The sequence below is a fragment of the Squalius cephalus genome, assembly GCF_949319135.1.
Source record: "Squalius cephalus genome assembly, chromosome: 12".
NCBI classification, from domain to species: Eukaryota; Metazoa; Chordata; class Actinopteri; order Cypriniformes; family Leuciscidae; genus Squalius; species Squalius cephalus.
In genome coordinates this window covers 6,067,975-6,091,764 of record NC_137133.1, presented here as the reverse complement: position 1 = coordinate 6,091,764, position 23,790 = coordinate 6,067,975, and the positions used below count along the sequence as shown (strand labels likewise).

The window sequence follows — 23,790 nt, the reverse complement described above, 5'->3', positions numbered from 1 at the left end:
CTGATGTTTGTGTTAAAGTTTAATGAAATGATAGAGGATGTCCACTGGATTTGTTTGAACCGTATTATGTTCGCTGTGTGGATCTGGTACATTTTTTTTTTTTTTTTTTGTTTTTTTTGCAAATTATGTGATTAAAAGAGGTCTTTTTACTACTCTTTTGTGGTGTATTTGTTTTCTGATTAACTATTTTGCAAAGATAATGTGCACGCTATAGTTACACATTAATTAATCTGTAGTGAAATGTTTTGAAACATATTAATAATTTAGCCTTCTGCGTTCTCAAATGCATCCACCTGAGCAGTCCTCAACATCTGATCTTTGCTCTGCAGGCATAAACCATGTACTTTGTGCCACTACAGATAACAATAAGTTACTTGATCTTGCTGACATGATATAGGGATATTACTTGCACTACAATCACTTTTTATGTCCCAGGGGCAGATTTTTACTTTGGAGACAAGCATATCAGGGAAGAGCTGTAATGATATGTGATGTGTGAAGGAAAAGAAAAATCAAGTTAAATATAATAATAATAATAATACATTTATTTTATATAGTACCTTTAAAAGTTGCTTTCTCAAAGTGCTTTACAGGCAAACATAACTATGTAACTATGTATGCAAAAGTATCACACTGTGAACAGAATCTTTACAATCAATATCTATTTTTGTCAAGTTATGCATTTTTGTGTATTTAGGGTATAAAAGTCAGCCATGAAATCAGCCTTAACAATAGCAAAACAAAGAAGTTGGCCATTGGCCACAGAATGACATCAAACACAACACAACACATAATTTAGGTGGAAATTACATGTTTTTGGTTTGCAAATGACACTGTTGGACATTAAACTAGTGAAAGTGTGAAAACTATGTTTATAAGTTTATTTTCTGAAAGGTCACAGGGTAAGGTTTCAATATAGGCTAGTTGAAGAAACATTCATAGACTGATGCACTGAGAAAGAATAAAAGCAAGTGGAGGATAAAATACATAAGACTATATCCATAATAACAATGACTAGGCTAGTCTACAACTACTGTGTAATGTAACATAACCCCCCAATATTAGTAACATATAACTGACATTAAATTTAACATTATATATAACAGTATGTGTATATATAACTAGTCTGTACACTAAACTATCACACACACATATATTTATATCACACAATTTACTATCACGTGCGTTCATGTGCTGAGCGGTGACGTCAGACAGTGTGTTGTCAGGGACTCGCCCGGGAAGACTCGCTCGCTCGCGCAGCGCTTCGCTTCTTCAAAATGGCTGTTGTTAAAGATGGTGAATAGGAAGAAAGAAGCTCCGTAGACCGAAAAACAAGAGAGAAATACGCATCTCTAAAAGGATCTTCTGACAGCAGGGCATTTCAACGTTTCTTTTCTGTGAGGTACGTCTCGTAGCTGAAGGCAGACGTTCGGTTTAAATCGCTTTTGTCCGTTGATGCCGCGTATGATTGACAGTTCATAAGCTGGATAGTAACGAGCATCAAGCTGTAGAATTGAGCGTATTTGAACATTCACAGCGGATAATATGTAACGCAGTTTGTAATGCTTATGTGATACTGATAAGGTTAATCTGTTTAGGGTTGTTTTGATGGGGATTAATTGGCTAGTCTCTCATAGGGAGGCAGTACATCAACATGCAGATATGTCGACAAGACACACTGCCCGTCCTATTTATGTCTAGAAATACATTCTTTAATATCAAAGTACAATAATATTTAGTCAAATATAACGTTACCAGAATAAATAGGCATTACCATGCAGATATAATGTAACGTTACTGTTTTTGGACTCTTCTTCACCCAGGTCCCATTTATCTCACAATATATATTTATTTATTTTTAGCCATATCTATCTATCTATATATCTATCTATCTAGCCTATCTATGTATCCATCTATTTATCTATCTATCTATCTATCTATCTATCTATCTATCTATCCTATCTATTTATCTATCTATCTATCTATCTATCTATCTATCTATCTATCTAGTTTAATGTATGTAATATAGTGTGCTATCCACCATTATAATTGATGTCTGCAGGGTCTGTCAATCATCTCAGCATCTTGTTGTGTAGACTAGGTGTGAACCACTCTTGGTCGCCATAAATAACGCATGATGCCATTCCAGAGCAGACAGACAGAAGTCACAGCCAGCAATCTGCAGGCATTCAGACACAAGCAGAGGACAGTGTGACGCTGTGCTGGGTGCATTGTGTCACATAGTGGTTTATAAGAATAACTTTGGTGTCATGTTTCATAGATAGAGCTTTGAAAGCTGCTTGGATTCCTAAGTCAGCTGCCATATTCTCTTTGTTGTTGTCCGTTTGTTTGTTGCTCCCGTCTGTTTCCCCCACCCCTCTTTTATACAGCCTGTGTTGAAGGTTAAATTGAGGGTCACATACTGGCGCACATCAAATAATGGTCAAATGCTGTAAAATATCTATATTAATATAATCATATTTGCATTGGTTTGTGGTCTATTGAGCAATCGATTAGAGTATGCTGTCTGTTCGCTAGACAATTATTTGCACTAGCAAATTGTTGCAGGTCAGTTTGATCTACGCTCGATTTTTAAACTGCTTGAAACACTGGTCAAACTATACATTTTGTGACTTTTTGTCATTTAGGGTCATAAATGTGTTTTTGAAAGGCTGCACATTTTGATTAGCCTTCATCGATTCACCAAATTTTCATGCAATTCAGCACTTTGAAAAACAGCAAAGAGAGTCAGGTAAAAAAACAAAATAACAAAACCCCAACAAAAACAGAAAACCTTTATTGTAGCTTGTTAAAAACTAATATGTTTACCCTCACGAAGTCAAAGATTTGAGAACCAGACACAAAAAGGTAGAGGCTAGTTACACACCAAGTACATATAGCAATAAATACTAGGCTATTCATACAAAGTACATGATATTTATTCTTAGTTGTTGTTATTTGCACCTCAGTGTGCAAATAATCACTACAAGTTGACATTACACAAAAGGTCATAATTTTTTTTTTTTTTTTTGGACCGACAAGCTACAATTTTGTAAAAAAAAAAAGATCAGTTTTTTCTTAAATCTTTATTTATTTATTTTTTGGTAGCAATTGATTTTGGGTGAATTGCATGGAAACCAATTATGGTAAATTTGACCAGCAATTCAAAAGGCATACCTAGATTTTCAACATAACTCTGGGAAATGGGAAATCCTATTAGTGAGTGTGTCTGTGGAGATGTTTGGGCAAAATGAATGTTATGCTGTGTTATGCTTATCTGTGCCAGCCTCCTTTCTCATGACATTTAAAGTCCATTGCCTGCGTCTGTTCTGGGCCTGCACTGAGAACAAATGCTCTGGTATCACCTGTCACATGAATTCAAACTCAATTTAACATCTCTAGCACTTAATCTCAAAGAGTTTCATATAAATATTTTTTCTTTCATCCTCCAACAACTTATTGTGATATGAAGTTTAGGTCTCTGTTCACAGTTTATGTACTGAAAGTGACTAAATGAGTTTCTACTCAGGGTGTCCTAGGTACTGGCAATCATGGACACCACAACCTCCATCAAGATGACCACTCTGGCCATCCAGAACCTCTTCAGCTACGTGGAAGAAGAAAATCTGTCTGCTGTTAAAGCCCATCTAGATAAGTTCAAAGAGGTGGATGGTCGAAGCGATGTAAGTTGCATCAAAAAAAGTCAAACATGATTTAAGATGTTCATCTACATTGTTAATATATCAAATATATGTCTTTCTCGTTGTGTCGTTGACAGAATGGACAGACTCCTCTGATGTTGGCCTCGGAGCAGGGCAGTCTTGAGATTGTTCAAGAGCTCATCCGAAGGGGAGCAAACGTCAACTTGGATGATGTGGTGAGAAAATGCTCACATAACTGCTTTACAATAAGAGTTGGTAGGAAGTTACAGTAACACTTTAGTTTAGGGTCCTGTTCTCACTATTAACTAGTTGCTTATTAGCATCCATATTACTAGGATATTGGCTATTTATTAGTACTTTTAAAGCACATATTAATGCCTTACTCTGCATGACATTATTCTACATCCCTTAATTCTACCCAATACCTAAACTTAACAACTACCTTACCAACTACTAATGAGCAGTAATTAGGTGTTAATTGAGGCAAAAGTCATAGTTTGTAGTTAGTTAATAGTGAGAATTGAACCCTAAACTAAAGTGTGACCGAAGTTACACATTATGGTATATCAAAGTTCATATTATGGATAGCCATATATCAGCAGCTTATTATAATGTTATAGGAAAATAGTTTGTGACATCTACTATGATCAAATAATTAATACAATATTATATATATATATATATATATATATATATATATATATATATATATATATATATATATATATATGTATGTATTATTTATATATGTATTATAGTGATCTAGTCTTGTGAATTATAAAATTCACATGAATTTCTGATTTTATTCTGATTTTATTTGGTAAAATTGGTCCCTTTTTACTTTATTAACACCAGCAGTCATCTTCATAGCATTTCCCTTTATTATTTATTCAATATCCTGAAGCCTGTTTATATCCTTATTTTATTTTCAGACTTATTTTTGTTATATATTTATAATCTGTATAAGGTGAAGTGCCCATTATAACTGTGCCATAGGGCTGTCTTTTGTAGTGTAGATCCATCACTGTTCCCATGGCGACATTGCCAGTGGTTCAATAGTTTCCATAGCGACCCATCTTTGTGCCTTTCCCTGATAGGACTGCTGGTCCGCGCTGATCTCTGCAGCTAAAGAGGGGCATGTGGAGGTGGTGAAAGAGCTGCTGGAAAACAGTGCCTATATTGAGCACAGAGACTCGGTGAGAAAATCAAAAAGGAATACATCTGCTTTATTTAGTACCATAATCACATTTTAAAAAAGAACACATTCTTACGTTATCAATTTAATGAGGTGGCTTTGTGTCGTGCAGGGGGGTTGGACCGCCCTTACTTGGGCGTCATATAAAAATAGAGTTGAGGTGGCCAAGATCCTGCTGGACACTGGGGCAAACCCAATCACTACTGGACTGGTAAAGATGCAAAAACTTATCAATTGCCTTTCCACATATGAGATAAGCACAGACATACAAATCATATAATGAATCCAAATGTAATATATGCAATCGTTGATTAAAATTGATCATACTTTTGATGTGGTTACCTTAGCAATACAGCGTCTACCCCATTATATGGGCAGCCGGTAGAGGCCATTCAGAGATTGTGAAACTCTTGCTGGAGCATGGAGCTAAAGTCAACTGCTCTGATAAGGTGAGCTAAACCAATCCTGCCTAACTGCGATTAAATGAATATTCCGAGTCGAAAACAAGCTTCCATTGTAAGTGCTCTGTTTTTATAAGCCAAAGTCAACATTACTTTCTCTGGTAATCGACAGCATGCCGCAGTTGCTGTTGATAGATTTAATTTGTGTTAAACTGGAAATATTAATTTAATAATTTTACTGGTAAAAATATTAAAGGTAAATACCAGCATATTTAACTTTAAACCAGCATTTTTTACTTTTTGTACTTTTAGTATGGCACCACCCCACTGATCTGGGCTGCTAGAAAGGGCCACTATGACTGCGTGATGCACCTGTTGGAGAACGGAGCTGATGTTGACCAGGAGGGGGCGGTATGTGCTCATCATTCACTCAGCCTTTCCGATTTGTCCACAACAATTTTCAAAGGCCATATGACTTTTCCAATTTGTGATTTTACTGGATAATGATAAATAAATCTTTTTTTACCCTTAATTTCTACCGCATAAAATATTTTAGAGCTTTTGTTTTAACTAGAAAAACTGATGTACTGCTGATTTAGAAGCATTACATCAGTAGCCAGAGGGACTGTTTGTCTTATTTTGTTCATCTTTCCCACTCAGAACTCCATGACGGCACTGATCGTAGCTGTGAAGGGCGGATACACAGAGGTGGTTAAAGAGCTTCTGAAGAGGAACCCCAATGTAAACATGACTGATAAGGATGGAAACACAGCTCTCATGATCGCAGCTAAAGAGGGCTACACTGAGATTGTGCAGGACCTGCTCGATGCCGGCACATACGTCAACATCCCAGACAGGGTGGGTTGAAGCTCACAATAAACCTTACAAACGGATATTGTAAAACGGACGTACTGGATGAGAAAGTATTTTCATTGTGTGTTGTGTTTTAAACCTCTAGAGTGGAGACACTGTGCTGATTGGAGCTGTGAGAGGTGGGCATGTTGAGATTGTGAGGGCACTGCTGCATAAGTATGCAGACATCGACATTAGAGGCCAGGTAACATGCCTGTTACATCATATGCATTAAAATACTTTAAACTAGGGCTGCATGGTTAAACAGATGATCACGATTATTTCGATTATAATCGTGATTATTAAGAATTTTCCTTTTACATTTCATCAGAATTATTGCACTTTAATGAAAGTACAAAACAAGAGAACATCAACTAGGGGTGGGCGATATGGCAAAAATATCACATCACAATTTTTTTCTGGAAAATCACGATTTTATCACAATTCTTTTTCATGTTGGTTTTACTACTTTGCAAGTGACTGAGCATTACAGCCAAACTAATGTCCCTATTTAAACATAGTCCCTATTTAGACATTTAGGCCAAAGTGGCGAAGATACAAATCTTTGTCATTATTTTCTTTGTTATTAAAAGATAAGAACAAAAATACACATTACATATACACAGCATATAATATACAAATGAAATAAACAGTGCTTTATTATTTCAGCCACAATGGGTGTATTTAACAGAAGCATTCAAGAAAGAAATTAAATGAACAAATATACAAATAAAACACTACATAGACTTCACTGTATAAATTATACATTGATACTTATTAAAGCTACTATTAAAGTTCTCAGAGCAGTGAGTGATTTTCTCTTTGTTTTTGGTTGTTTTATTAACATTAAAGGGAACAGACCGGAACAGAGATCGGTCCAAAAAAATAAAAATGTCCGGTTGCCGATCATGTGTTTGGAGCAAAAACTGGCCAGTTCCAATACAACAGATACATCTCTAATTTTACCTAGTTTGCTTTAATATATTTATCATATACATTAACACACTCTTTTCATTTTTTTTATTCATTCCAATAATTACAAACTATGTTAATGTCTTTATTATTAAAACAACAACAACTATTTTGTAGCACAGAGCATTATTATTTTTGTAGCATAAGAGCATTTATTCAGCAAACACATTTGCAAACTATGTAGTCGAGGCCTTGTGAGGAAATACTGACTATATTAAACTTTTATTTGAGCAGAATATTGCTGTGGAGATCAGTAAACTCCAACATAATTGTTTGTTGATGTATCAGATGACCAAAGACTGTTTGGAAAATGTATAATAATCCATTTAAGTGAAAAGCTCTGATTGGGGGATTCAGACATTTGACATCTGGCAACCCCAAGTTTAAAAGCTTGTGTAGGCTTGGTTCCAGTGCAAGATAATTGAAATGCTCATTACCAGCGGTTCAATATCGCAAATGATTATGCTTAATTAATCGAGAAAAGCAGAAATTGTGATCAGGATTTAAATGATTAATCGTGCAGCCCTACTATAAACACCAAATGAGAGATGTATAAAAGTTATGGGAAATTGAAATGACTATACTGTTTTTTTTTACAGGAGAATAAGACTGCTCTCTATTGGGCTGTAGAGAAAGGCAATGCAACCATGGTTAGAGACATACTGCAGTGCAATCCAGACACAGAGACCACCACTAAAGTAAAGAACATAAAGATTCATGTTCAAGAGATTGTTTTACTGTTATGAGCTGGTCTTGAGTCTGTATTTTTGTGTATTTAGGATTCTGAGACACCACTAATTAAAGCCACCAAGATGAGAAACATAGATATAGTGGAGCTGTTGCTGGACAAAGGGGCCAAAGTCTCTGCAGTGGACAAGGTAAAACATCAGTCACAATTTCATGTACATAATTTACGTTAACATGATGAGACAATATTGCACTTTAAGTCTCTGCTCTCTTTGGCTACAGAAAGGGGACACCCCTCTTCATATCGCCATACGTGGACGGAGCCGCAGGCTGGCTGAGCTCCTCCTCCGTAACCCTAAAGATGGCCGTCTCCTCTACCGGCCCAACAAGGCTGGAGAGACACCCTACAACATCGACTGCAGTCACCAGAAGAGCATCCTCACCCAGATTTTTGGAGCCCGTAAGTCTGGGACTAGATTAATACTCATCATTGGGAATGGGTATCAATTAGGGCTGTCAAACGATTAATCGCGATTAATCGCATCCAAAATAAAAGTTTGTTTTTACATAATATATGTGTGTGTACGGTGTATAATTATTTTCTATATATAAATACACACACATGCATGTATATATTTAAGAAATATTTGCATGTATATACTGTGTATATATATTTATATTATATATAAATATTTTATATATAAATAACACATTTTTCTTAAATATATATGCATGTGTGTGTATTTATATATAGAAAATAATTATACTCCATACACACACATATATTATGTAAACACAAACTTTTATTTTGGATGCGATTAATCGCGATTAATCGTTTGACAGCCCTAATATCAATACAGATTTCCTGATTCAATCACATTCTGATTCACAAGATTCTATTTAATTCCATTCTGATTCATTTGAGTTTATTCTGTGTTTGATTAAATTCTCATACATTTGGCTTTATTTCAGTTATAATGTTTTTGCTTGCATATAAATTCTCTCTCTGCAAATACAGGGCAGTTTTTCAGACTTTTCAAATCATTAACTCATATTTTTAAACTGTTCATTTAAAGAACCGACTCAGAGTCATTCATTTTGGCAATGAAGTTGCACTGTAGTTGCACTTTGTTATTAGTTCACTTAAATAAAAAGAACTGACACGTAAGAGTAATTTGTTCATGAATCTGACCAAACAGGTTGAATTGTATGTTTGTTTCTTTATTGTCCACTTTGTGGTCCACAGTCTTATTGATCTACAATAACCAGAGACTTGTTCTCTGTAGTTCTGAATCTTAATAAGTACACATATGTTTAGAATTACTTTAGTTGCATGTCAGCATTAAATTATGCTACATTCACTGTGTATGTTATGAATGACCTGTGTGTATTTTTGCCCCTCTCTATGTTGTCCCCTTTAGGACATCTGTCCCCCACAGAGTCAGATGGGGACATGCTGGGCTATGACCTGTACAGCAGTGCTTTGGCAGACATCTTGAGTGAGCCCACCATGCAGCCGCCCATCTGTGTGGGTCTGTACGCCCAGTGGGGAAGTGGCAAGTCCTTCCTGCTCAAGAAACTAGAGGGTGAGCGTTATTTAAAATCACTCAAGTTAAACAAGGAAAGTGACCTGAAAAGGATATTTTAAAGCAAAGTTTAGTCATGTACAGCACGTACCCACTTAGCTTTTTAGCTATTTCTGAGCTTGGAATGTTTATTAGAGTTCAGTTCGCTGCATGTGGTGTATATTTATTGGTGGATAAATCTTCATATTTCTTTCTCAGATGAGATGAAGACATTTGCAGGTCAGCAGGTGGAGCCGTTGTTCCAGTTTTCCTGGTTGGTTGTGTTATTATCTGTCCTGCTGTGCGGCTCTGTAGCGCTTGTGCTCGGCTTCACTGTGGATCCCAAGCTGGCTATCTCCATCTCTCTAAGCATCCTAGCACTACTTTATGTGTTCTTTGGTAAGAAAAACTGGTCCATTATTCAGTGTTTCAACATAAGTTCTTAAAAAATCTGAACTTTTGGTCATAATTGAGTTATGAATGATATCAAATGAAACAAAATTCAATTAATAACCCTTGAAAGGTATTGTGAATGAGTGAATGTGTGTATATTCTGTATCTCTACACAGTGGTTGTGTACTTTGGGAGCAGGCGTGAGGGTGAGAGTTGGAACTGGGCATGGGTCATTAGCACCCGTCTGGCCCGACACATTGGATACTTGGAGCTTCTGCTCAAACTCATGTTCGTCAACCCACCAGAGCTGCCGGAACAGACCACCCGTGCACTGCCTGTCAGGTAATTGCCCACATTCTGCATAAAACTGTAAAACCATTAAAATGAGCTCCTGTGACCTGTCCTAAAGAGTGGATGTGGTGTGTCCTTGATTTCCACAAGAGGGCAGGGGTACAGAACTCAGTTCCTGGAGGGCCACAGTCTGACAGATTTTAGCTTCAACCCTAGTTAAACACACCTGATCAAGCTAATCAAGTCATTCAGGATTCTTTGAAAACTACAGGTATGCGTGTTGGAGCAGGGTTGGGACTAAACTCTGCAGGGCTGTTGACCTTCAGGAACTGAGTTTGGGACCCCTGCCTTAAGCTGGGTGCACACTGTGCGATTTATAATAGTCCTTTACGATTGTTGCTTGTCAGACTGTACAAACATGATGATTGGCACGGGCCATAAGTCATGTCACTGTAAGATCTCAGTTGTCATGAATGTCAGACTGTACGACAGTCAAGACGCGTTAAAAACGGACGCACAAGAAAACTTGTGCAGAGTTTTACATCATCAATCAATGACAAGTTCGGTGACAGTGAGCTGCATTACACTCGGGATTGAAATGGTGGCTACAAAGAAATCTTTGACGTTAATTTTGGTCATAGCTTGTCTTGAAAAACAAAGACAATTTGACAGTCGTCGTTGGAGAAGTCACACTGCAGGACTGTGAGTCAAATCTTCTGACACTGCCAGAATTTCGTTGGAAGTTAAAATTTGATCGCAATGGTTATTAATCAGCTGTCGGTGAACATGTCAAACTAACGATCAAAGACTTCAGATTTTAGCCTAGAATCAGAGGAATCTTTTAGTATTTGCAAAATTTGTCTCAAATCATGGTAAAAAATTTAGACTTTAGAGTGTCCCATTTGCCATTTTCTGCTCAAGAGCTGTATATATATATATATTGTGGTGGGAGGAGCAAACGACAGACACATTGGCAATTTAAGTGACAGGGTGGCGTGATAATAAGGGGGAGGCAGCTGTCCTGTCACAATACATAAATATACATATATACATGAGTGTTTTTAATTAACACTTTTTTTCTGTCAGGTTTCTGTTCACAGACTATAACAGGTTATCCAGTGTGGGTGGGGAGACATCCATGGCTGAAATGATCGCTACTCTCTCGGATGCTTGTGAGAGAGAGTTTGGCTTCTTGGCCACCAGACTTTTTAGAGTCTTCAAAACTGAGGACACTCAAGGTAAAGGCCACCTAACCATTCACGACTATACAGGATCTATAGGGCAACTGATATATATATATTAACATTAATTTATTATTGTGACCGTGTCTACCCTTAGGTAAAAAGAAGTGGAAAAAGACATGTTGCATCCCATCCTTTGTCATCTTCCTCTTCATCCTGGGCTGCTTGATCGTGGGGATGGCCCTGCTGGCTGTCTTCAAGGTGGATGGGCAAAACCAGACAGTGAACGCAGTGCTGATTTCCATGGCGAGTGTTGTTGGATTGGCACTGTTGCTTAACTGTCGTACCTGGTGGCAGGTGACAGACTCAGTGCTGAACTCTCAGAGGAAGAGGCTGCACAGTGCCGCCAACAAGATGCACAAGCTGAAAAGTGAGGGCTTTATGAAGGTTAGTTGACAGGTTTCTGGTTAACCTATACACAGAGCTACGTAGTGGTGTTTATACACAGTGTCACAAAAGGTGAATATGTTAACATAATGACCCCCATTCTGACATTTTTAGTCTTTTTAATACTTTTTTCTTAGGTCTTGAAGAATGAAGTGGAGCTCATGGCTAAGATGGCCAAGACTATAGATGGCTTTACCCAGAACCAGACACGTCTAGTGGTCATCATTGATGGTCTGGACTCTTGTGAACAGGACAAAGTGCTACAGATGCTAGACACGGTGAGCACCAACAGTTTTGCGCAAAACATGTTGTTGATGTTAAATAAAACTATTAGATACTAATTTCGTTAATTTAAATGCATTGGCAATTAACTGAAATAAAGTAAGTTTAAGCAGTAGTACTAAAGTAATATTAAATTACTAGAACCGAAATAAAAATGCAATAAAAATATAGCTAAAAAATTATAAAAATTACAAAAGCACTTAAAAAATTAAAAAAATTAAAATGACAACTGAAAAATTTAAAATAAAAGTTATTTCAAAATATTAATAAATACTATAATAGTTAGTTTGTGAAATGTAAAGGTAAATGTTTGTGAAAACATCATCCATTTATTTCTGGTTGTCAGCCATGAAATCTCTCTCAAAACTTGAAATCAGATTTGTCGTGCAGCGATGCCTTTATGCTGTTTAAAGGTGTGCTCTAAGCGGTGTCACGCGTTTTTTAGGCTGAATCATTTTTTGTCACATACAGCAAACATCTCCTCACTATCCGCTAGCTGTCTGTCCCCTGAACACACTGTAAAAAAACGCGGTCTCTGTAGACAAACAGTGTTCCAGCCAATAACCAACAAGAATGATTTGGGGGTGGGGGTTGGGGGGTTAGTGCGCATGCACATGAAGGGGGGTGTGAGGAGTGGAGGAGAGAGAAGCATGAAGAGGGAAGTTAGCTAGAGGAGAGATGTCCTAGACAACGACAACGACTAACGTATTATTCTCTTGAATTTTGATATGGCCGACACACGACCAAAGAGACGACGCTCCGATGAACAAATAGCAAAGAAGAGGGAAAAGGAGAAGGAACGCACAAAGTCCTGAATTTACATCGGAAAAGCCTTTCAGGAAGCATGGAAGGGAGGGAGAGGGGACGGGATGAGGAGGAGGGAGGGTCGTGAAGGGTCAACAAGAAGTGACGTCACCCAACATCGCTTAGAGCACCTTTAAATTCTTTGAAAAGAAAATGGTCTCCTAGAACTGTTTTTTTTTTTTGCTAGTCTTACAAAGACTGAACAGAACCATTGTTTTAGTGGTAACCAGCAGCATCCCATATCCAGTTAGTCAATTGCATCAAGACTCAGCAGACCTATTCTAAATAGGATGCGATCATACATTTAAAGAAATACTTGGATACTGATTGAGAATCTAGTGCATGTGAAGTCAATTAGATTGAGTTCATTTTTAAGATGGCACCTGTCATTTCTATAAAATGTGTTTTTAGTGTTGAGCAAATCACCTATATCAAAAACCTATCAAAATTGTCCTTCTGATCAGGTGAGAGTGCTGTTCTCCAAGGGTCCTTTCATCTCCGTCTTCGCCAGTGATCCTCACATCATCATTAAAGCCATTAACCAGAATCTAAATAGCGTGCTGCGTGACTCCAACATCAACGGCCATGACTACATGCGCAACATTGTCCACCTGCCCGTCTTCCTCAACAGCCGCGGCCTCAGCAGTGCAAAGAAGATGTGTGCGCCAGCACCTGCTAATGGAGAGACTGGGAACTCTGAGGGTTTGTATTACCATCGGATAAGAGGGGCAAATAAAACGACTATTGTTTCAACTAACTAGTCTTCACAGTGTTTTGATATACACCACTGTTCAAAAGTTGGGGGTCGGTAAGGTTTTTTTAATTGTCTTTTTTTAGGATGACTCATCAAGGCTGCATACATTTGACCAAAAATACAGTACAAACAGTAATATTGAGATTTTTGTTTTTACTATTTAATATAAATGTTTTCTATTTTAATATACTTTAAAGTGTGATTTATCTCTGTGATGGCAAAGCTGAATTTAGAAATCATTCTAATGTGATGATTTGGTGCTTAAGAAACATTTCTTATTATCGATGTTGAAAACGGTTGTGATGCTTAATATTTTTGTGGAGACCATGATATATTATTTTAGTATTCAAGTATTTTTTTCATGAATAGAAAGTTAAAAAGAACAGTGTTTAATTTAAAGAAATCTTTTGTAACATTATAAATGTCTTTACTTTTTATCAATGTAATGAATCCTTGCTGAACAATATTTTTTTTATTTAAATTACTGCTCCCAAACTTTTGAACAGTAGTGTATGCCAAATATATTGTGTGTTTTATGCTAACATATTGTCTAACCAATAATGGTTGCTCTAACCCTGTTCTGACTAACATGTACTTTCAAAGTAGTTTTTCTATCCTCGTTGAAAGTAAAATGATGCATGACAAAAATCACAACCAATCGCAAAGCCATTTTCTGAACATTTTCTAATGATATAGGTTGGCATGAGGAGCTGGACAGAAAGTTGTCCCAGAACAGCCTGGGCGACCAGACCAAGTTTGGCAGTAAAACGGCACTTAACCGCAGGGTAAGCTGATAAATATGCTGTCAGAGAGCTACTTATATGATAATAATTAGGGATTATGAAAATGATTCAAAGTTATATGATAATAATTTTATTTGATGTTTACAATAGTATGATGACTTTTACTCCAAAGACAAATTAAATTGTTCATCCTATCTGGCAATCCCATGGTCTACGCTTGTGCAGTTTGTCTGACTAATCCAATGAGAGTAATGTTCCACCATATGATGTGGTCATATCATAAAATGTTTCCAAATTTTTCCCTTGACATTTCCTTCCCTGTATTCCTTGATGCTGTTGATTTAAATCTAGCTGATCTCTCCTCAGGATACTTATCGCCGTCGACAGATGCAGAGGTCAGTTACGCGTCAGATGTCCTTTGACCTCACAAAACTGCTCGTCACTGAGGACTGGTTCAGTGACATCAGCCCTCAGACTATGAGGAGACTGCTCAACATTGTTTCAGTCACAGGTCAGCATTCACGCTTTAAGGTCAACATGAAATCAGATTTGATCATGTTTATAAAATTATTTATCATTGCATGTTATTACAAAGAAAATAAATTCTCGGTGTAATCTTTAATAAAAATGAAGTAACTTGCTCTTGCTCTGAAATAACTTTCCATTTCTGCAGACGTCACTTGAACTATTAGATCATGTTAACCAAACGGCTATTTAGGTCTTGTTTTAGTCTGTTTAGTCTGGTTAGTCACGGCCACCTTTCACAATCCAAATTATTATTTTTTTTCTTATTGACCCTATTTTTTTCTTTTTGAATATCTGTTTTACTCTGAAATATGTCACTTTAAAGAGGCAAAACTAGTCACAAAAGTTTCAGCATTACATTAACGTTCATAAGTTTAAGGTCAGTACGATTTTAAAAAAATAATTTTATTCAGCAATGATGCATTAAATTGATCAAAAGTGACAGTAAAGACATATTACAAAAAATGCTGTTCTTTTGAACTTTACATTTATCAGAAAATCATGTTAAAAAAAATCCACAAAAATATAAAAAAATTATTTTACAAAAATGATAAAACTGTTTTCAACTTTGATAATAATAATAAGAAGCACCAAAACATCATAATAGAATGAATTCTGATGGATCATGTGACACTGAAGACTGGAGTAATGATGCTGAAAATTCAGTATAACACAGGAATAAATTAAATTTTTACATGTATTAAAATATAAAATTTATTATATAAATTGTAATAATATTTCATAATCTTACTGTATTTTTGATCAAATAAATGCAGTCTTGGTTAGAATAAGAGACTTGTTTCAAAAAAAAAATTTCTAAAATCTTGCCGACCCCAAACTTTTGAACAATAGTGTATGTAGTCACCAAAATGGAATAGGAACTTTTTAGATACGAAATCAGCAAATCTGAACATTAAGTACTCATGAAATGCTCTCCTCTTGTTTAGGCCGCTTGCTGAGGGCCAATCAGATAAGTTTTAGTTGGGACCGGCTTGCGTCCTGGATCAACCTCACTGAGCAGTGGCCATATCGTACATCCTGGCTCATACTGTACCTAGAAGAGACAGACGGCATCCCAGATCAGAACACTCTGAAAACCATCAATGAAAGGTAGGGGCTTTTATAGAAATATTTTAATTATCATGTGATGCTATGCTAATTTTCACCACAGGTTTTATCACAGTAGTTGTGTAGCCCTTTCAAAATGCCATCAGATTGTAAGACACATCACACATGCCTTTTTTTTTTTTAAAAACTTGAGATCAACAACTTTTGAGATCAACAACTTGAGATCGTTGCTAATCTGTACAAAAAAGTCTACTGCAATGTAATGCTTGTTTTTGTCATGTATGATTATTATTATTTTTTTTGCATGTAGTTTGTTCGTTAGCCCATTAGGGTCCTAGAGAAAAATGTCTCCTTTGGGAAGTTTCCTGGAAACAAATAATGGGAGGCCACAGAATGTCAGATGAAGCCAAGGAAAGCAGGCCCAGATCATTAGATAGGCTTCCCTATGGTGATTAGTCAGATGATGCCATTCATGTAAGACTTGTGTCGTTGTCGGATATGAAATGATTATGGAATGTTCTGACTGCACTCATGTTTACTTTACACACAGCGTACCATCACTGTGCAGTTCTTGTTGTGCCCAAATATAAAGGGAGAATTAAATGCATTCGCGGCATTGGGTGTATTCTGACATTTTGAGGGGTTTTATAGAGCATTTTTGAAAACCCTTAGGTCTGTTTAAGTGAAAACATATGAAGTTTGTGGTTTTATGAAGAGGTTTGGCGTCCAAACCATCAGTAATATTGCTGTATTGTGTTGATACTGGCTGTCTTCACACTCTTCCACTCTTAAAGCAGTTTGTGCCCCAGAAACACAAAATGAAATGAAGATATTGTGCTGCTAATGCTGAGTTATATCAGCATCATTTTCATTTTCAGTAAAACCATCATGTCTTTGGTTTTAACATAGCCTGGCATAAATTACATCGAGCCTTGCCAGATAAAACAGTCATTCTCACAAGGCCCGCATTGTTTTAGTGGAAACGTGATGGATGCTCCACACATGCTAAAGTAACTTTTACAAACCTTAAAATATTAGTATTGTCTCATGTTTCTCAAGTTGTATCTTTCACGTACTGCCTGACAGGATCTCCAAGAATATTCCGACAACTAAAGACGTGGAGCCATTGTTGGAGATAGATGGGGATGTCCGTAGCTTTGAGGTGTTCCTGTCTTCCCGTACTCCAGTGCTTGCGGTTCGAGACATCCGCACCTTTCTCCCCTGCACCGTTAATTTAGATCCCAAACTCAGAGAGATTATTGCAGGTAAATATCTTTCTTCAAAACTAACCACATTTGATTCCAAACTACATTAGCTGGCCTCTATTGATACTATTACTACCTTGATGTAGGTTAAACCATGTGCTCATGCAGTATTTCATTTTATTTTATTAAAATAATTAATATAATGTTTTAGGCTAAATTTGCTAACTTGGTTTGTTAATCATTCTGGCTTAATTTTAATTTATTTAATTTTTACAAAATATGTATTAAACGAAGAATTTTAGTTTATTTAAGAAAGTTATTTTAAACTTTATTTAAATGATCACTTCCCAAATTTTGGTAACGGGTTTGTGAATATGGCAATCCTCTCATATAAAAGATCATATAATATTTATATTTTCCACCGTCGTTCTGTGTGTTGTAAAGCATGTATTTCACAGTTTCTATCTCCGTATTCTCTTGTCAGATGTGCGTGCTGCACGGGAGCAGGTGAACATGGGTGGTGTCACCTATCCCACGCTACCTTTGCAGGAGGTCCGTCCTATTTCAGTCTACAGCCAGCAGTCTTCGACCTGTTCCCCTACTGCCTCCTACAACGGCCCGTATAACCTGCCGGGTGTGTCTTCTCAGCCCCACAGCGCCTATTTCAGCGGCATGGCTGGGCCACAACACCCGTTCTACAACAGGGTGAGTGTAATAGCACAAATAACGCACAAAAGAAAATTCTGACAGGTTAAACTGAATCAGAAACTGTGTTTTTGTTTTAATATATCATTAGATTATTGTCATCTCTTTGGGGGACATTTGTGGTGAATTGGGTTCAGTTAAAACGGATAAATAGTGTCAAGTGTAGATTGATGACTCAGCTGTGTTTTAGACGTAACTTTCCTCAGGGAGCTGAGCTCTACCAGGCACATCGGCTCATTTAACAGATGAGGGAGGTCCCTTGGATGAGCACACACCTCTCAAAGTATTCCAGCCTCAGTGCCAAACATTTCCACATGCCCACCCAGACAATTTTTCAATCATCTCCCTGTCCTCGTGTTTCAGTTATTGTTTTACTTCATTTTAGCTTCATTTATATTTTTTAGTTTTTTTGCGTTCAGCCTTGTTTCCTTAAGTTCAGCCCCCGATGTAAAAAAAAAAAAAAAAAAAACAACTGTTTATGAGGCTACACGTTTGTGCACATTTCCACCTAATGAACTTTATTTTTCTTTAAGCATTTGTACCTGTTAGAGAGAATGTGTGTTTTTGTGTGTGAGAGAGATTGAGTGTTAGACACCTCATTATTTTTCATGTTTGCATGTAAATTAATCTTTCAGATTCAATACAAGCTAAGCTCAATTGACAGCATTTGTGGCATAATGTTAAATACCATAGAATTCATTTTCTTAAAGAGAAGGAAAATACAATAAGGTTCTCAAAATGGAAGGGCAAGTCGAAATTATCAATAAATGTTGTTTATTGATTTACCTTGTATTGAACTTGGAACATTCCTGCAAGTATTTATGATTTTCTGTTCAATTTTCATTCCCTAACTTTTGTTTCCTCCACATTTGGTCACTCAGCCATATTTCCCCCAACATCTTTACCAGCTGCCGTACAAGCAATACGCTGGCAGCTCCTTCCCTCCTCATGTTCTTCCACGTCCATTCATTAAAACTGGCTATCCCAAGGACCCTAGCATTGGACCTGTAAGTACTAGTCATGAACAAAAGCTGCTAGACTTGGTGTTTTAGATAACAGCATAGCACTAGTGTTAGATATTCTTGCTAGGGTTTCACTTGCTGGCATACTTTTCTATCTCATCTAATGTTTAATGGTGCCACTTTGCTCTGCAGGTGTTTCCTTTTATAAACATGAATTTAAAGTTTCTTCTTCACTCGTCTTACGTGTCATTATCGTTTTATTTTTACTGTTTTCATGTTACAGATAAACTTGATGCTTTTTCTTACAGTGTAGTGTGTTAGAGGCACAAATGGCGCAAACCCCATGTTTTTTTTCTGTGAGAACTGTTAGCTTAAAATTAGCATTAAAAGATTTTTTCAAATATTTGAAATGGATCAAATGTTTGTCTGCCCCCTTTAAATAGAGATTTTGCCCTGTCCCAAACAATGTCATATTTTTGACCATTTTGATTTTTGACTTTTTAAATTCGGATGTTTTATAACCCTAACCCAAACCCTCAACAAAACTTTAAAATCAAGTTTTAGGCCCTATTTTGTACCCTTTTTATAGAAAGTGCTTCATACCTAGTGTTTGGCATTAAGTCCATTTTACGCTTTATTTGTGTGAGAACAGAAGCAATGTGCCAGTGTTTAAATATACACTTCACTAGTGACGTCAAGCACCAGCTGCCTTAATGTTCACCGGAGGCTTTCGCAGTCCACCAGTTCCCACATGCTGTTGAAAAAAAAAAGACTAATTTGCTCCCAGTTTAAACGCTCTCTCTATCTTTCTTTCATCAACATGAATGTGGTTCCCTCACGATTTCCACCTCCTTTGTCTCTTCCCTCCTCTCCTCTCTCTCCTCAAGCAGGGTAAGGTACCGTCTTTGAAAAAGAAGCAGGTACTGAATCCTTTTAGACTCGGCTTAAGTTCTGCTGCTCTGCTAATGCTGCCCCTCCTCACACGTTTTCGCAAAAACACATGCTAACGCTCTCCAGAGCTCTAAACACTCACACCCCGGCATGCACTATGGGACAAATTTCTTTAAACACTCACAGTGGGGAAGGAGGAATTAAGTTGAGATTAGATGCCTAATATAAAGTCAAAGTACAATATGCCAATTAAAAAATACTGTCATCACATAGTGCTCATTTACTCATGTGACATGCTAACATGTACAGTTTAGTTGGTCACATTAAACTTGACATCTTCTCCTTCCCCAGAATTCTCACTTTTCCCCGTGAAGCTTCTGTCCTCATAAAAAATGAAAGAAAACCAATCTGTGTCTCTTTACCCTTTCCGTTGTGATGATGCAGTTTCAATGATGCCTATTTACACAAAAGCCATTGAAATTATCATCTCACAAAGCGTGGCCTGAATGCTAAACTTTTTAAGTATTCTGTCAGAAAACTTTAAAAGTATAGAACCCAGGTGCCACTCTGACTTTCAAGAGATCTGTATTTATAGTCCATGTAGTGTAGGTCACAATGTTTGGTTTTGTTATAATTAGACGTAGCTATTTGAAAGCTACATAACACTTAATGCTAAGTGTGGTGGTAGATATGACACTCCAGCGCTAACAAACTCTGTGTACAACTATCTGTATCCCTAACTTTTTCTTACCATCTTATAACTCTAGATTTGCACTAGCCTCTTTGAAATCCTGCTGGCAGCAATACATGCATTGCATACTTTCCTCTGCAGTACCTTTTTTGATCCCTCTCTTTGAATTTGAATTCAAGACCTTTTGCAACCCCTTCCAACTGTTTTCTAAAAATCTGCATGGTTTATCTCTTGTGGTAGCAGTCTGAAGGCTTCAGAGATCTTTCATATGCACACTGTTGTGATGTAGTTGAGTGGTACTAATAGTTCTGTGTTGTGTGTGTACCAGGGCTCTGCCTCTGTGGTCTCAGGCACCCCATCGATGCTGCTCAGCTCAATGAGCACAGATGTTGTCTGTGAGCGTGTCAGACTTATCGACGGCATCGACCAGAACCTGCTTTCTCAGTATACAGCCACTATTAAGAAGGTGTGTATTTGCGAAGAAGAAAAAGTGTACATTGAGAAGAAAATATCTTGTTTTGCACTACATTCTGATTTTGTGATTTCTCAGGCTAACATAAATGGCCGAGTTCTGTCTCAATGTAACATTGACGAGCTGAAGAAAGAGATGAACATGAATTTTGGAGATTGGCAGCTTTTCAGGACAACGGTGAGTAGTTTTCTCTGATTTATATAAACAGTACTTCAGATTTCTATATGCCTTGGCAACATTTTCATTGGCCCTGGCAGAAAAAGTAGAAATGTAATTTGCTTATTCTTATTATAAATGCAAAATTTCTCATTTTAAATGTATAATATTTACAGTTATTTTTATATTTATTTATTATTATACATTTGTAACACACATACATTTAATTTTTTTATACAAAAAAAATGCGATAGCTTGAAACAGGATAGCCATAAGTTCATAAACCATTTTGCTGGAAAAAGATGGCTGACCATTACAGATTGGCTTGCCATTTTGAAACCATTCTTACTGATGCTCCTAAGACAATCACACATCATTCTTGCGAATTTAACAAAACCTCATCCATGTTATCCAGTTAAGTTATTTTACCTAGCAGAATTCACAAATAAATCTCAGACAAAACCAAACTTTTAAGCTTGCGAGGCATACATAATACAATGTACATGATCAAGAAATTTAAGATATAGTACAGTACAGTTAATAGGCCTCATACACTCTCACACTGGCCCTAGATACTGGAGTAATGAAGTTGATGTTTTGCAGGTGTTGGATCTCCGTCTTGTGGAGAGCCAGATCCTGCATGAGGAGGCTCCTAGTGAGCAAGGCAGCAGCACTGTTGGCCATGTGGAACCTTGCAGACACACGGGAGCATCCGCTCTCGGAGGAACTGGTAACACGGACACCTCACCCATGTACAACTTTAATCTCAGCTTTGAGGAGCTCAGTAATGTAGGTTTGGAGGAGCCTCCTAGACAAGCCAACCCTACATGGATGGTAAGCGTTTCTTCTCAGGTTCTTGCAATCCTTTTTTCAAGCCATTACATTTCAGACATTTGTTTCAACATCTCTTGTCTTCTGTAGGCCACAACTCATCGTACACCTAGCATGTCCAGCCTCAACTCTCAGGAATCCTCCAATGAAATTTGCAAGCTAACAGACAAGCAGCAGGCAGAGTATCGCAATGCCTACGAGGAATACATTGCCTCCATGGCTCAGATTGAGGTAGGAATGGAGAAGCCCGTGCCACCTTTTGTTACCCAGCTAATGCAATCCATCTCTGAGGACAAGAAGAAGGATGGGGGTGACCAGGATTCGCGCAAATCCATTTCAAAACGAGGGAGCAGCAAGTCCTCGACCGATAATACTGACTTCGCCTCGCCAGACACGGCCACTTTAGATCCCATAACAGAAGAGGATGAGAAGGTTGACCACGGGTCATCAAAGTCCCTTCTGGGACGCAAGACGTCTGCAGAGAAGGTGAGCCTCTTCCAGGGTGCTGATCTGAAGCTGAAGGCTGGCGGTGGTTTACGCTACCAGAAACTTACTAGTGATGACGAAGAGTCTGAAGAGTCAGACAATGCCCCTCTGCTCAAGGATGGAAAGAAACCTGAGCCCAATACCTCCAGTGCTGAAGATCGATCTCTATCCAAAGGTAAGGATTACCTTTCAGATAAGAAGGATTCTTCCGACTCGGGCGTTCGCTCCAATGAAAGCTCGCCCAACCATTCCCTGCAAGACGAAGAGGCCGACCTGTCACAGTCTGAGAGGGCTAATCTGATTGAGCTAGACGAGGAGAACTCAGCCCCAAAGCGAGGGCTGCCGAGTAGTCTGAGTGGCCTCCAAGACCCAGCAATCGCTCGCATGTCCATCTGCTCAGAGGACCAGTGCAGTCTTCTGGCCAGCAGCCCTGAAGAGAGCTGGCCTTCCTCCAAAAGTTATAACCTCAACCGTACACCCAGCAACACCACCCTCAACAACAACACAAACGCCCAACAAGGAAACAACGTTCACCAACCCAGAGATAGCTCCAACACCACCTCCATGACCACTGGAAGTGATGTGATCATAACTCCTGGATCCAGCACCACCTCCGCCACTCCCCAAAATGAGAACATCCGTGTGGTGCATCTGAAGAGGGGACTTAACCCTGGAGATCCTCCTGAGATCCTGAAAGTGTCCTCTGAAACAGTCACCTTCGGAGAAGAGCGAGAAAGTATCCTGTAGGTGACGTCTGGATCTATTGCAGTCTGGTCTTATCTGGTTAATGTTTTGTGGTGTCAACGCATGTTTGGTGTAATGCTTAAATATGTGTAACAGTGGTTGTGACCTTTTTTTAATGTGAAGTGTAGTTGAAGTGTTTTTCCATCACCCACTCATCATCTACCTTGTTATAGTTCTGTATTGTTTATATATTCTGTATTGTTCTGTATAGTTCTCAAACAGTATTATTAGCTTAATCACATATTGATGTCTCCAGTTGAATGACTATAAAGCATTTTGGAATCACATCTGTAGGAAAATAATCAGTAATGGAAAATACTGTAGTACCTTGTCATGATAAAGCTACCTTAACTTGGTGTAAAATCCATTAAAAGTATGAATATGAGCATCCAGTGTTGTATTGAGTGTTCCTGCATGCTGTGATTGTGCTGTAGTTACAGTAGTATAAGCAGTGACGAGCATGTGTCAGACTGCAGTAATAAATTAGCCAGTAGAAACTGCATGACATGTGATGTTAGTCTTACTTAGCGGTTAAATGTACAATTGGCAGCCGTCTTGAAAACTAAACCGTGTTTTGTGATGATTGTCTTCAACATGAAATTAAATAAACCTGCATTGACAGTAACCATGTTTCTTGAGTTTTTGTTTGAAAGTACTGAAATAAACATTCTGCTGTTCTGTAGGCTACACACTGCAGAAATGTGTTCCCACGAGATGATTTGCTAAGAGCAAACTTATTTTAGCACTCTGAATTACAGATGGGTGGCACCAGTTCATGCATTACAATTATATCCCACACCCTGAACACTTGTGAGTGGCCTTTGA

General features: G+C 37.7%; 1 protein-coding gene across 4 annotated transcripts; it reads left to right on the top strand.

The window, feature by feature from the left end:
• The first annotated feature begins 1,209 nt into the window (after positions 1-1,209).
• Positions 1,210-22,978, top strand: kidins220b (kinase D-interacting substrate 220b). Of its 4 annotated transcripts, none has more exons than XM_079888920.1 (30): positions 1,210-1,402; positions 3,530-3,683; positions 3,779-3,877; positions 4,760-4,858; positions 4,970-5,068; positions 5,205-5,306; positions 5,571-5,669; positions 5,919-6,116; positions 6,217-6,315; positions 7,682-7,780; positions 7,862-7,960; positions 8,052-8,229; positions 9,191-9,355; positions 9,554-9,733; positions 9,904-10,069; positions 11,105-11,256; positions 11,357-11,646; positions 11,784-11,924; positions 13,197-13,434; positions 14,183-14,271; positions 14,596-14,740; positions 15,702-15,864; positions 16,909-17,087; positions 17,512-17,732; positions 18,614-18,739; positions 19,582-19,614; positions 20,605-20,742; positions 20,827-20,925; positions 21,508-21,738; positions 21,826-22,978. In XM_079888920.1, exons 2-30 carry the CDS (start codon positions 3,552-3,554, stop codon positions 22,966-22,968), a joined length of 5,202 nt encoding a protein of 1,733 aa, XP_079745046.1. In that variant the 5' UTR covers positions 1,210-1,402; positions 3,530-3,551; the 3' UTR covers positions 22,969-22,978. The 4 variants fall into 4 exon arrangements, with proteins under 4 accessions (XP_079745046.1, XP_079745047.1, XP_079745048.1 ...); XM_079888921.1 differs by having other exon boundaries at positions 1,251-1,402; positions 19,585-19,614; XM_079888922.1 differs by lacking the exon at positions 19,582-19,614 and having other exon boundaries at positions 1,251-1,402.
• The last annotated feature ends 812 nt before the right edge of the window (positions 22,979-23,790 follow it).